This window comes from Fusarium poae, chromosome 2, assembly GCF_019609905.1.
Source record: "Fusarium poae strain DAOMC 252244 chromosome 2, whole genome shotgun sequence".
Taxonomy (NCBI): domain Eukaryota; kingdom Fungi; phylum Ascomycota; class Sordariomycetes; order Hypocreales; family Nectriaceae; genus Fusarium; species Fusarium poae.
In genome coordinates this window covers 7,045,605-7,059,348 of record NC_058400.1, presented here as the reverse complement: position 1 = coordinate 7,059,348, position 13,744 = coordinate 7,045,605, and the positions used below count along the sequence as shown (strand labels likewise).

At 47.0% G+C, this 13,744-nt stretch overlaps 3 protein-coding genes across 3 annotated transcripts; 1 reads left to right on the top strand and 2 right to left on the bottom strand.

Annotated features, from left to right (window-relative positions):
- Nucleotides 1-6,795: 6,795 nt before the first annotated feature.
- Nucleotides 6,796-8,115, top strand: FPOAC1_006398 (uncharacterized protein; the record flags this gene model as incomplete). Its single annotated transcript, XM_044850882.1, has 1 exon — nt 6,796-8,115. One exon carries the CDS (start codon nt 6,796-6,798, stop codon nt 8,113-8,115), a length of 1,320 nt encoding a protein of 439 aa, XP_044709594.1.
- A 495-nt stretch (nt 8,116-8,610) lies between these two features.
- FPOAC1_006397 (uncharacterized protein) lies at nt 8,611-9,612 on the bottom strand (the record flags this gene model as incomplete). Its single annotated transcript, XM_044850881.1, has 1 exon — nt 8,611-9,612. One exon carries the CDS (start codon nt 9,610-9,612, stop codon nt 8,611-8,613), a length of 1,002 nt encoding a protein of 333 aa, XP_044709593.1.
- Nucleotides 9,613-10,844: 1,232 nt separating this feature from the next.
- Nucleotides 10,845-13,163, bottom strand: FPOAC1_006396 (uncharacterized protein; the record flags this gene model as incomplete). The annotated part of the gene is made up of 5 exons (XM_044850880.1): nt 10,845-12,005; nt 12,053-12,481; nt 12,529-12,831; nt 12,960-13,030; nt 13,085-13,163. The coding sequence occupies 5 exons, from the start codon at nt 13,161-13,163 to the stop codon at nt 10,845-10,847; spliced, it is 2,043 nt and encodes a 680-aa protein (XP_044709592.1).
- Between the last annotated feature and the right edge of the window lie 581 nt (nt 13,164-13,744).

The following is a 13,744-nucleotide window of genomic DNA, read 5'->3' as shown; positions in this document are numbered from 1 at the left end:
TCTGATCAATCACTTTCTATACAATAATCAAATCCTGAGGTACATGAAATTGTGATGCCTAGAGAAGTTGAGGGAAACGAGGATTGCGAAAAGGATCCAGCTGCTGAGTTTTATAATATCAACACAGCCTCAGCGAAGCAATGATTGACCTACAGTTAAAGGTTTGATAGCGCCACATGAGGCTGGAAACTACAAGGCTGTCATACGGTTTATTTCCTCAACACCATGCAGATTGTGACAAGATATCGAGAGATTGAGTGACTAAGCAATATTGCATCAACTTGGTGGCATCGGACATCAGTCCATCGAGAAAGTATGTCGCTGCCTCACTACCTTCCTATTACACATGGCAGGTCTCCAGGATGCTCTTGACTAGTCTACAAGTTCAATCAACTCATTTGCATCGTCTTCTGGACGGTAAGTTTCAAGGTACTGATTTGAAAAATTCGATGATTGAGGCGATTTAAATGGCGGGTAGCAGAACGATCTGCATAAGTGGAAGGATGTCACAATTGTTGGGCATTGGACCCTATTGTAATATGATAGTCTAAACAGGCCGGTGAGCTAGAAGGAATTAAGAATGTTGGAAGGAGAACGCCCAGGTAGCATTGCAGAAAAGAAACACACCCTTCATTCTACGCCAACCGTTGAATGCATGTTCTACAGATCCTCCAGCATATCGATATAACGCCTCTGTCATTAGGATCTCCAGGTATGCCACGAAATGCATATGCGAGATCCTGCACCTAATACACCCTCATGTGGCTGCACACTCCTTTGTAGTTGTAATGGCCGCGCGTCTGATGCATCTACAACATTGCTGGTGATGGCGTCATATTGTAGTTCATGTCGCAATATGCTATGGCCAAATGGACTTATCTATTGGACAGTAGTCTTAATGGAGACATTGGCTGTGATTGTCGTGTTTCACGACATATTGATTGCATAGATAAGAGTTTATGACGAGATAAAGCCAAAACAGAATCTTGAAGTACATACCGATGCCAGTCAAATATTACAAGCAGTTATCTCAGGTACGAATGCCATTTTACTCGTGAGATAAAGCACGGACAAGCCGTTTAAAGATGGCATATTCACGAGCGACATAGGCATGGCTGGACCTTGAAATAATTCTAGGTATAGGAACCCAATATGCAGAATAAATAAAGAACAGAAAACATGCCATGCGGTGCTGCAAGTCATACCTGCGTCAAGAAGTAGCTGTTACGATAGTAGTTCAGTGGCATCTTTACTTTACACCCGCAGTCCAACTAAACACTACACCATCTCGCATATCAAGGCCACAATGTAGACATTCTAAGCCACGAATACTACGTATAGAAAAGCCCTTGGGTTTTACATTACCAGGGATCCAAACTTCAGAGTCGTGTCCCCATGAGGCATAAGAATACTCTCTAGTACCTGGACTATATATATCTTTCACAGAAAGCGACTGCAGCTCAAAGTCTCTGCAACCCTGAATCTACTGTTTGGGTTTAATGTGGCTCTTGACTTTTGAAATAATTGTACTGAATTTGTTTGCAAAGTATAGGGTATTCTTACAGGGAGGGTTGCATCGGTATCGACGTTTCGATATCGAGCTCGGCAAATAAACACACGAGTTCTCCGGATTCACCGGATCTCATGAAGTGCCGTGGAGAGTTGTTGAGTGAGGTTAGGCATTTGAAGCCATCACCCTGTACACACTTGAAGTAATTGGTCATGAACGGCAGTTGAAATCAAAATTCAATCGGCAGTGATAATCGCGCTGCAAGGTTCCAGCAAATAGATCACGGTTCCCCAAGATAGTGCAACCTCACATATCCGTTGATCAAAAATAAAGGTTATCTCTTATCAAGCTATGTATGTACTCCCGCATTCCAGTCGAACCGATAACCCGGACGTCGGAAGGACTGGAATGCAGCAACTACCGTGCATCCGTCCGAGTCTCCTCTCCTTTCGAAAACGGCAGTTTTGGTCAAATAAAGAACAAAAGTAAGCGGCACTTTCCATCGTGGCTGGATACTTTGGCGCCGTCACGGAATCTTGAGAGTGAGGCGGAATTGACTTGCACTAATCTTGACAGCCAGGAACGTGCCATTTGTTTTTTGTTATTTCAATCAAAGGCGCAGCTGCTTATGGCTGATTTTACTTTCACAAATAAGAGTTGAAAGAAGGGGTTTTCAGGACACAATAAATCCTGTGTGAGTCTTTGGTGGAGGGTGGTCACAAAACTTTGGCTATGATGCAGCCAATATGCAAGGCACATTTCAATTTCACTCTTCCTTATTTCCAGTCGTCGATACCACTGGTCACTGAGGATAGGCACTGCCACAGATTTGAACGACACCAAGATTCTGTGATTTTCATAACGATACGAGACGATGTTCGAGACCCTTAGTACACAATCATCTTTACGACGGGATTTACCTACTTTACAATACGATACTACGATACTACGATACCCGATAGCTCCAAGCTCGTATCCTTCAAACTCTATTCCTGTAGTCTCAACCCCGATAGCCTTTCGATCTGAACCTCTATGACTTGGCAATGAAATCTAAGGGGGCATAGCCTGATACCCAGAAATTCCCAACCTTCGAAAATGGATGATGAGGCCCAACTACCTTGACCAACTAACACATGCAGCTTTAACATGGCCACCAGAATAAAGTATCGAAAAGGCTTGCAGGACCCGATGTCACACTAAAAAGTTTTAAATCCACACGATTACATCCGGTGTGCCCGCGGCTTGGTGGCTCTTCTTTTGTTTCATTTCTTTCCCAGCTTGTCATGCTTGTAAGACTTTGGGTCAGGTCAGCATGCAATGGCTTTTTGTGCTCTTAGTAAATTCTGTTGAAAATTGTTACTGCTAAAAGATTCTTCTGCTTACTTTGTGCTGGTCCTGCATGGAAATCGGATGTCGGGCGAGGATAATATGACGGCATGTGTATAGGTAGCTCCGAGCGACTATCGTTGTGAATGGCTGGCTAGTGTTAAGAAGTACATGAAGGTTGTGCTTATTTCTCAGACCGTCTTACACGAAACTCAAAGTCATTGGACAGTAGTGTAAGACGGTTACTACACGTGGGCCAAGCACGATTTCAGGCAATGTTGAGAGGGTGTTGGTGCGGTAAAGCAGTTCTCTATTCAAGCTTAACAGAGAGTGATATAGCCTGTCAACCCATGGGATCAACATTCGACCACCGGTTGCTGTGTCTCTGTGGGGAAGGAATTACACGAAGTTCAGGTCATGCATGATGACAGTCAATGATGGCCTGACTAGAATACAATGGGACCTTGGGAAAAAAAAGCAATGTCGGGGTGGCTATAATGAGAAAGGGTTCAGTCCAACTCTTAGATGAGCAAAAGATGAACATTGCATTCACATTTTGGTCTGCATTAGATGAACAAGGATCGTGAATTTTGTTTTCTGACAGGATTTAACCAACATGCATTGTCCAAAGACTCATCGGCGGCCTATGGGCTGACAATTATCGCCAAGGATGTTGCAGTTGTGGCGAGTTGACTATTGACTGCACGGCGTTAATTAAAGTTACAAATAATAATAGCAAACATAATTTCTAGAGAATTCAATTACAAGGAGAAGAGAAAAGAGACGACGAGTATGAATGACGATCCATCGGACTAGACTGACAACTGTACGATCGCCAAGCCGGGTTGATGGGGTTTTCTGGTTTGTTCTCTGATCTTTTCTGGCGAATGAGAGATTGTGATTCTCTGGATCATCAGGCCAAGCTCATTCAATCCTCTGGTTACCGGATGCTGGGGGGGATGAATGATGATCAGGTCAGGTCAGATCAACCCCCGCAAATCAACGGCCCAACTTTAATCCCCCTGCTCTGCTATGCCCTGGTCTAGTCTGGCCATCATCATCACTGTCCGCTACGCTACGGCCGATGAGCTGTGGTACCTCTCCTGATGCTAAGCTGCGGGTGAGATTGCCAAGTCCCCAGCTAGACTGCGATGGAAAATGCAACACGAGCCCTGGTCTCTTCCCCGCACAAATAGCAAAGCTGACAGACAGTACAGGGACGTCACAATTATGAAACGATATTATCAGACAATGCTTGGCGACGTGTGTGTGGATTCTGACTGAATCTCTCTCTATATGCCCCATCCAAGGCAGTTGTTGCGAAAGGAAAACAACAAGTATCGCCGTCATGCAGATGCACCTACCGCTTGGAAAAGGGACAAGAAAGAATATGAAAGTTAAAAATATCCAAGTTGGAGTGCAAGTCTAAAAAAAAAAGAGAGACGGTTCTAGCCGGGAATGATTTAGACCTTGATCCTAGCGGGCGAGAATAAGTTTCCGTCTTTTGACAGAGCCAATCATAAATGTCAATCCATTCAACGTTGAGATCATACTTGACACGATATTTGCATCTATTCAGGTCCTCAAGTCGCTAAAAACAGGTCCAAGACAAGTCAGGACAAGTCAGGACTAGACAAGCTGTCTGTGCCGTGTTAGACTGGTCTCTTTTTCTTTTCCCCGCGATCGACCTCACTTGGTGACCCCCCCTTTTTCTTTGCTTGGCTTTTATTTAGATGCAGGGGTCCCCTGTCATCTGAGACACTGACTCTACACTGGTGGCCACTATCGAAACAACACGATGAATCTCTCTCTTTTTTTATCTCTTTGGGCTTCACTCATCGCATATCCTCTTGTTACAGTACAGCTTTGCAAGGTTGATGCCATCCCTTACACGAGGTAGTCAATCTGATCGCTGAGCTGTTCGATCTCTGCAGGAGAAAAGCAAAGCAAAGCAACAAACTGCATTACATGGCATGACATTGCATATTTCTTTTCATCTCCTCGGTATGCATCGGGTCTCGGGGGTCCGGGACCGTCGGTCGGTCGGTTGATGTCCCCTCTCTTTGGGACGACACGTTGATGTGGCTGCATAGCTGCAGATGCAGGACTATACGTACCTTTGTTCGTGTACCTTTGGATTGGTTCTACTGGCTACTGTACTGTCCCGTACAGTAAGACAAGCTCCATTTACCCTTGTCTTTGTGGCTGCATCCCACAAATGTCAATGCTCCTGCAGCTTTCCTCAACGACCCGGGCTGTGCTATATTTACATAGGTAGTGAAGGTACAATGTTTCACACCCAAGGGGCGTACCTTTTGCGTGGCTGCTCTCCCTACCAATCACTTTGTCTTTCGTATGACGCCTCTATTAATCAATGGGTAATTATCCATTTCCCATCCTCGTATTCTCAATATCAGCTTTTTTTTTTACCCTTGGCAACAATGAGAAATGATTTAGTTACCATGTATGTACCTCCGTGCGGTTACGGTAATCACGGTGCCTGAAAACAAAAATAACCGGCAATTCATTTCTTCACACTTCCAGGGGTTAGGATCAGCCGTTGGCATTCTTAGCAAGGTACGGGAAGCAAGCCAAGAGTACGGCTCCGAAAAGTGAAGAGCAAGGATTATGCTTGTCTCACTCGCTCTCCTCCTCTGACTTCCCCTGCTGAGTCTAACAAGTGTGGTCAGACCAGAGATTATCGGCCTGCATTAGCCAGCCTTACGAGCTTGTCTTGATTTTTGGTCCAAAAGGAAGAGGGGAAAAGCGAGCTTGTACCCATTTTGAGCCTCCGCTATCAGAGCTAATAACGGTTCTTCTTAACGGTGTCCAACGAGAAGCTAGCATCACCATCCAAGACAGAGTTGGAACAAGCTTGAATTTCCAACAACATCTGCCACTTTATCCATAGAAAACTTTACCCCTCGTGGGTTGCATTAGAGCAACCTCGTATTCCAAAATCGAAGTGTGATGCTCCACGCTCTTCGCGCTTCAGCTGCAGCCGAAAGGTACCTGCTGGCGCGAAGCCTTGTGCGTCACAACTGTCACTTTTCTTTTGCGAGAGGTTGCACTCATCTTGTGCAACAGGCTATCACCGCAAGTTCAGCCGGGTCGTCGCTTTCCGGTATACAGCGTGGATGGGGCTTTCTCAGCCGTCGAATCACGGAGAAAATCAACTGTCACTAAAGCCTCTCATTCCCCAAAGAAGGTGCTCTGAGCATAAAATTAGAATACTGCTAAGCTGTTTCTGGAAATCTCCTTTTCTTTTCTATGTGACTGTTGAAATCTAAACGGGTCCAGAATGGACTCTATCACGATCAACCTCGTCTTATGGGTACACGCTTTCCAGTAAGCATAACCTTGGGCTAACTTTGGTTCATCCTCAACACCCTTGTTCTTTCATGTTGTGGTCTGCCTTGAGCCCAACCACCGCACCCATGCCCATGCCAGGGCTGTATATTCCCTGTTCCTTGGGAGAAGCATATGCAACCTTTAAGCTCGACAACTGGCAGCCCCAGTTGAGGCTGGGGCTGGCATGCAGGTCACACTGCCAAGTACCAAGAGCTACGAGCGACGACCCGACCTAAGGAGAATTAGCTTTGAAACTATTGACATCGGGATCATCGTCGTTCCCAAAGCAGCTTGAGCTGACTTCCTATCTTGATGCTCGGATGACCTGGGTGAGCATCAGCGTAGTATGGCATGGCATGGCATGGTTTGGTCCACACTTGGTCAACGAGATCTCGTGTTCTTGATAGCTCTCAAGCAACTTCACGACGGCTACTTAAACCTCATCATCTGCTCCCCAAATCAAATCCATCATCCTCCTCATCACTCTCAAGTCAAGCAAGGCACTGGTCTCTCATCATCGACTGACGTCCTCCCTCCACTCGCTCCTCATCTTTCGTTTTCAACTCTTATCATCACTTTCGTTGCTGAAAGGCCTACAATCGCCTATCATGCATTTCAAAAACGTCTTGGTCAGCCTCTTTGCCCTGGCCGTATCGGTCAAGGCTATCCCTGATGTCGATACCGACTTCAGTCTCGAGGCCCGCGACGACGCTGCTCCTATCGAGGCTCGTGATGAGTCCGAGTTCCTCGCTGAGCGCAACTACTACCCTCCTCCATCCTGCAAGGAGAACGAGTACTACAACTCGCACGCCAAGAAGTGTGTCTGCAAAGACGGCTACGAGGAGAAGTATGGCAAGTGCGTTGCCAAGAAGCCTTCTTGCAAGGAGAACCAGTACTACAACTGGAACTGGAAGAAGTGTGTTTGCAAGGACGGTTATGTTGAGAAGTACGGCAAGTGTGTCAAGCCCACTTGCAAGGACAACGAAGTCTACAACTGGCACTCCAAGAAGTGCGAGTGCAAGGATGGTTACGAAGCCAAGTACGGCAAGTGTGTTCCCAAGTGCAAGTGGGGACAATACTACGATCAGCACGCTGGCAAGTGTGTTTGCCCCAAGGGTACATCTGAGAAGTACGGCAAGTGTGTGAAGGACTGCCCCAAGGGACAGTACTACAACAAGCACTCTGACAAGTGTGAATGCCCTCACGGAACCTCTCTCAAGTACGGAAAGTGTGTCAAGGACTGCCCTGCTGGAACCTACTACAACCGCCACAGCGACAAGTGCGAATGCAACAAGGGCACTGAGTGGAAGTACGGAAAGTGTGTCCCCAAGTGCACCAACGGCCAGTACTTCGACAAGCACGCCAACAAGTGTGTCTGCCCCAAGGGTGAGAAGTTTGAGTACGGGAAGTGCATCAAGGATTGCCCCAAGGGTCAGTACTACAACAAGCACTCCGACAAGTGTGAATGCAACAAGGGCACCGAGTTCAAGTACGGCAAGTGTGTCCCTAAGTGCGAGCACCCTCAGTACTACGATAACCACGCTGGAAAGTGTGTCTGCCCCAAGGGTACTGAGCTCAAGTATGGCAAGTGTGTTCCCAAGTGTCCCGAGGGCAAGTACTTCGACAAGGACTCTCACAAGTGCGTTTGCGCCAAGGGCACTTCTGAGGTCTATGGCAAGTGTGTGAAGGACTGCCCCAAGGGACAGTACTACGACCGCTGGAGCAAGTCTTGCAAGTGCCCGAAGGACCTGAGCTGGAACGGCTACAAGTGCGCTTACGACTGTGGCCACGAGGCTGAATACAAGTACGGCGCTTGTGTCTGCAAGAAGGATAACCAGGTCTTCAACAAGCACAACAAGAAGTGCTCTTGCAAGGAGGGCTACTACTACAACCAGCACAAGGGTATTTGCAAGAAGGGCGGATACTAATGGATGAGTAGCATTTGAGGGAGCAGGGGATGATTAAGGTGAAAGGGGTTTACAGCTGGGGATGGTCTCTGGTAAAATTACGGAACTGGCTGATTTGGACATAAGCATGCTTTTGCTGTGATGGAACATACTTTCTTCTACATTCCTTATATATTTATACTTCTCTAGTTGATAATTTTTAAATCAAGGACATTCGCGAATCACATCTTTATTCCTTTGCACTAGTGATGACATTGCCATTGCAGATACCAAGTATGATAATCCTTTTCCGCCATACCAAGTTTGAGTCACTAGGAACATCAGAATACTGCCACGATTTTGGAAGCAAATATGGTATTTTCACTCGTAGGTATATTGAATACGGTGTAAGTCTATATATACAAAGAACAAATCGTACGTGGTGTACAATTGAATATCCATCATTTCAACCACGCAGAGATCCAAGAACTAATCTTGACTTCAAAATTTCCATCCATTCAGCTAAAGATGAACAGCTTACTTCTTAAGAGCACGCTTAGCCTTGGCAGCCTTGTTGGCAGCGCGCTTGGCCTTGCACTTGCTGGAAGGAGCCTTGGTAGCGACAGGGGCAGCGGGAGCAGAGGTGGTGACAGCAGCGGCAGTAGGGGTAGCAGCGGGAGCAGAGGTGGCAGGGGCATCGCTGGCAACGGGAGCAGCGCTGCCGGAGCCGGAGCCGGAACCAGAGCCAGCCTTCTCACCAGTGCAGTCACCATCGCTGGCCTGACCGGCAAAGTTGGGAGTGTGGTCAGTGCAGGCGTTAGGCCAGGGGCGGGGACCAGGAGCATCGTACTTGGTCACGGGAGGGTAGTAGATGCTGAGGAGAAGGCTGGGGTCAGTGGCCTTGAAAGCACCGGGGAGCTTGACCATGGGAGAAGGCTTGCCAGCACCGTTACCGTCGACAGTGATCTGAGCACAACCAATGTAGAACTGAGCACCGTTCTTCTCGCCAGCACCGTGGAGACCGACATGCTCAGCGCGCATGAGGTAGGTACCCTTGGGAGTATCCTTGGGAAGAGTAAAGGTGAAGTTCTGGATACCACCAGACTGGCCGTTCATGTAGTTGGCCCACTCGACACCCTCAGCTCCGATCTTCTTCCAGGTCATCTCGTAGACCTTGAACCAGTCGCCATCTCCGAGGTAGTCGGAAGCCTCAGCGCCATCGGGAGCCTTGCTGAGGTAGACGGAGAGGGGACCGGGGTGACCCATCTCGCTGGCAACGGTGAAGCCAACCTCGTCACCAGGGGAGACCTTCATGGTCTTGGTGGCGGCGCGGATGTCCTTGTCGAGACCACCAGCGTTGCAGACAATGTCCTTGGAGGTGACATCGGTGATGGGGCTGTTGTTGTTGGTTGTCTTTCGGACGTACTGGTAAGGCTCAGAAACCTCGCCGTTGACGATGAGAGCCTCAAAGTTGTAATGGGCGAAGGCGGTGGGGAGAGCGGCGGCAAGGGCCAGGACGGTAGAGAATGAAGTGCGCATCTTGAATGTTGCTTTGCTTTTTTGAGTTAAAAAAGGATTGTATGTATGTGTAATTTGGTAGAGAGTGAAGCTAAACCACCAGGGCTTGCAAAGAATGTAATGTCTCGTAGAGAAAAAGAAAGAAAGGCGCAAGCAACAGCTGCGAGTGAAGGATCAGATCTCTGAATGGAGTAGAAAGAATGGGATGAGAAGGAAGGAAGAAAAGAAGCCAAGATGGAGGAAGAAAGTCGTCCTTATATCAAAACTTCTAGACGCCGGGCAGTCCCCTTTTCTTGGCCTGGCCTGTCAGAATCGGAAGACATTATTGCTGGAATCTCGCTTCCTCGGAAAATTCGGCGCTGATGTCGATGATTTACTGTGAGCCGGACTCTGAAACTGTTCCTGACATAGACGCCGAAGTTGATTATTGGGTCCGGGGAGAATCATAGGTTCAACTGACAGAACTGAGCATGGGTGTTGTGTTTGACGTGGGAGGTACCCTTGTCTGGGAGCTGATACGTGAGACGTCTCAAACCCATAGTGCGGTTAAACATATTTGGGCGATCATACAGAAAGAAAGAAAGGAAAACGAAACTTATTCAAAGAAACAAGCTTGGCGTTTCTAAACAAGACTGATGTTGCATTATTAATTTTTATATACCATCTGTGCTCTTCACAGAGTTTTCACGATATAAACTCAATCGTACAGTCGAATAAACGAGGATAAAAACTGAATCAATATGAAAAGAAACTACGGATTGGAAATTAGAGACTTCGGACATTGGATTCGTGTGATTGGTGGAAATAGATATCCGCATGGGTAGACCTTGAAGGGTTAGCGAACTGTAACAGGTGAGCGGGTCTCGATGAAGGAAGCGCTCACTTATTATCATTACTCGATAACGATTCATTATAAGCGCATTCAAAAAGATCAGACGATCGGGAAACGGAGTAATTCATGGCGAGTGGGGAATAAAACAAAAACAAGCCTTTCTGGGTGACGAGAATATATAATATTGCTTGTCATAGCCTCGGGTGTCGGCACCAAGGGGACTCTCTACCCCATGTATATTGATTGTATCTCACCGTCCCAGTAAACATATCCTACTGAATCTCGGGCAAAGACCTCGCCATAAAGAGAATATCGGTAAACATATTTATTTGTTTTACATACATAGGAAAGTTTCTAGACTAGTGTACAGTTCTATAATCATTGTCTATCGAGCCATTTCTTCTTTTGCCCCGTTCGAAACTTAATCAGTCTTCTCTTGATCTCCTGGAGTCTCATTCTTCTTGACCTGCTGAATCAAAGTGACACCTGCCAGCTCGCTTGCCCCGCTCTCAACCTGCCTTGTCCAGAATGGATCTTGCTCCATCACAAGGACTGACTTTCGACGCTCCCGATGGGCCTCACGTACCGCAAGACCTGTTTGCCTCTTCGTCTCCATCTCCTCAAGATGCTTGACTCTGTTCGCGTAGCGCTGATGGTGATCGTCCCTGATGCGCTCAGAACCAATCTGTTGAAGAACGAATCGAACGAGGGAGCGAAGGAGCAAAAGAACGTGTTCGCTAATGAACACGGTTACAGGGAGTGCGGCCCAGCTGCCGAACGTGCCATTCATCTTGTTGCTGCTGAAGAGGTGAACGATGGCGGCGGTGCAGATACTGCCGAGCCAAGTAAGGGCTTCGAGAGAGTAGATCCAAGGTCCAATTCCGTCTGATCGCACAGGAGCAGGTCGTTGATGCTCAAGAGAAAGTTTTGCGAAATCAGATCGTAGTTCGATCCAGTTGTTGATCAAGAAACCCATTGGAATGATGGGCCAGACAGGTGAGAATAGAGCTAAGTAACCAAATTGAAGTACAATCTCGGCAATGTCATCCTGGACATTGTATTTGGGAAGCGTGGATTCATTGCGCACACGCGACAAGAAATCGGATTCCTCGGGCTCATCTTTGACAATGGCTAGTAGCATATCGCCCTGTGAGCGCGATCGTCGGTAATCTCTATACCATCCTGAGAGTCTATGCTTCAGCATCGGCACAATATTCTCTTCAAAGAATCCTGAGATCTGGCCAGTAACAGTCAACGCAATAACTTCGTTCCTCAACCTGTCGGCGTCAAGATGGAACGGCTGGTGTACGAATTTCTTGCCGACGCTGGCGAAAGCTTTGACAAGGATGCTTTCAAGTCTGGGGACTACATCGCCACCAAATGGAATGTAAATAAACGCTGTAAGGAAAATTGGTAAGTAGTTTGTAAACATGTTAAGAATAAACACTTTTTGAGTGAGTGACATTTCGTGAAGATCGGCTGTGCGGTGGTTCTCATATTCCGTCATTTGCTCGGCCGCGTCTTCAAGGGCTGAGGTGATGTACGGAAGGGACACGGCGAGAAGGATTGTAGGGAGATATTCCTAGCCAAGTTAGTGGCAAATACTTGGATCAAGATGAAAAGACTTACCAGATACTCCTTGTAAGGTCCAGCATATGTCTCCGAGATCATCATCTCAATAGCAAACACAGCAATGATGGTGATGCCCAAAGCGAAAAACGCAAAAAGAAGAAATGGAATTTGGGCAAGCTGCCGAACAACCTTTTTCCAACGAGGGAAGTAATAATGCTTGCGCCCAGTTTCATCAGTGTACACTTTCTCGCATTTGAATTGCGGACGGTTAACTTTGAGGTGATGGATTCCCTTGACGTTCCATCGGAGACTGTAGTCAATTTCCTGAATTTTCCAGTATTCTAGAAATACGGTACACCAGACGCTAGTCAGAATGCCGTAGGCGAGAGAGTACTGTGGAAGCCAAAGCCATGCGATGACTCCGGTAATGGCGGGGAAGGTGAGGAATAAAAGATACGCCTGGATAAAGGCAAAATAAAATGCAACCTGAAAGTGTCAGTGCCATGAATAAAATGAAGAGATTGTCAATATACCTTTGAGCCGTGGATATTTCGGATGGAGTCAATATCATCTTGTGTCAGAAAGAACCGTCTACTCAGGTAACTGAGAAGAGACTGGTTGACTTTGGGATTGTGCAAAGGGAAAATGGCTTTGACATTTTTCCACTGCCCAATCTCGGGTGTGATACCAGCACCACCAAGATCCTTCGACCAGTTGACAAGATGATAGACGGAGAGAATGTCCTCAGCTTCGTAAGCTCCATCGACAACAGAGTTTTTTTCACCACCAGGGTGATTTGGCACGATTCCGTACAGCCAATCTTTGACCCTGCTTGCCTGAGTTAGAGTGAGTCTCTTAATATGAGGGAGGACATGACTTGCCTTGATTTGTAAACCCAGTTTCCTAGCAGCTCATGGGGAGCCCTGATGAAGATGAGAAGGCTCTGCTCATAGCCTGCTCTGACCTCTGTATGGAGACCAATTTCTTCCAGGTCTTCAAGCAAAGTTTTAACTTCCTTGACGGCAGTATCGCGATCTGACCCACCATGATCAGTATTTATTGTTTGTCTCTTGTAAAAGAGTCGCTTACCTATCTCACTGAAATCATAGAGAACGACATACTTGTCATTGTATGTCGTCTTATCTTCTTCAAGGCCTGTGGAAGGCATCTTCCAGCCTATAAGATCCCTGCGGGGCGATAAAGTGGTAGTTCTAGTTTTGGTTCTAGTTCCGGAGTGGTCTAGTCAAGTAATAACCCTTGTCCGGCGAAACATACCCGAAGCAACACAACCTGCGATAATGATTGACAGCAAGCTTGTTGACGACTTGAGGCTGTGTCTGTCTGTCTTTTGATCGAAGGAAAGATGGAAGGAAAAGAATGTCTCTTCTTCTCCACTGCTTGAGACAAAAGACACCTTCTGTTGATTGTATTACCTCCACGTCAGCTTGCTCCACTTGGCCAAGCCTTGTCTTTCGTCAGAAGAGACCAATAGGCGGCTAAGTCGGCATCTAATTCCTTGGTGTTGCCTCAGCTTGGCGTTGTTGTACGACAAAGCCACTGACAGCCTCGCGTCGTGAATGTCTGGGGCTTGGGGTTCTCAAGAGGTCAATCTTAATTGCTGCTTAGACGAATCGTTGCCGATATGTGATCTACATGATCTACAGGGTATTGGATAAAAATGGTACGTCAAATTTGGAGTCGACAATGTCTCCTTTCTAACCAGTGCCAAATGCGGAGAAGGAGACGAGT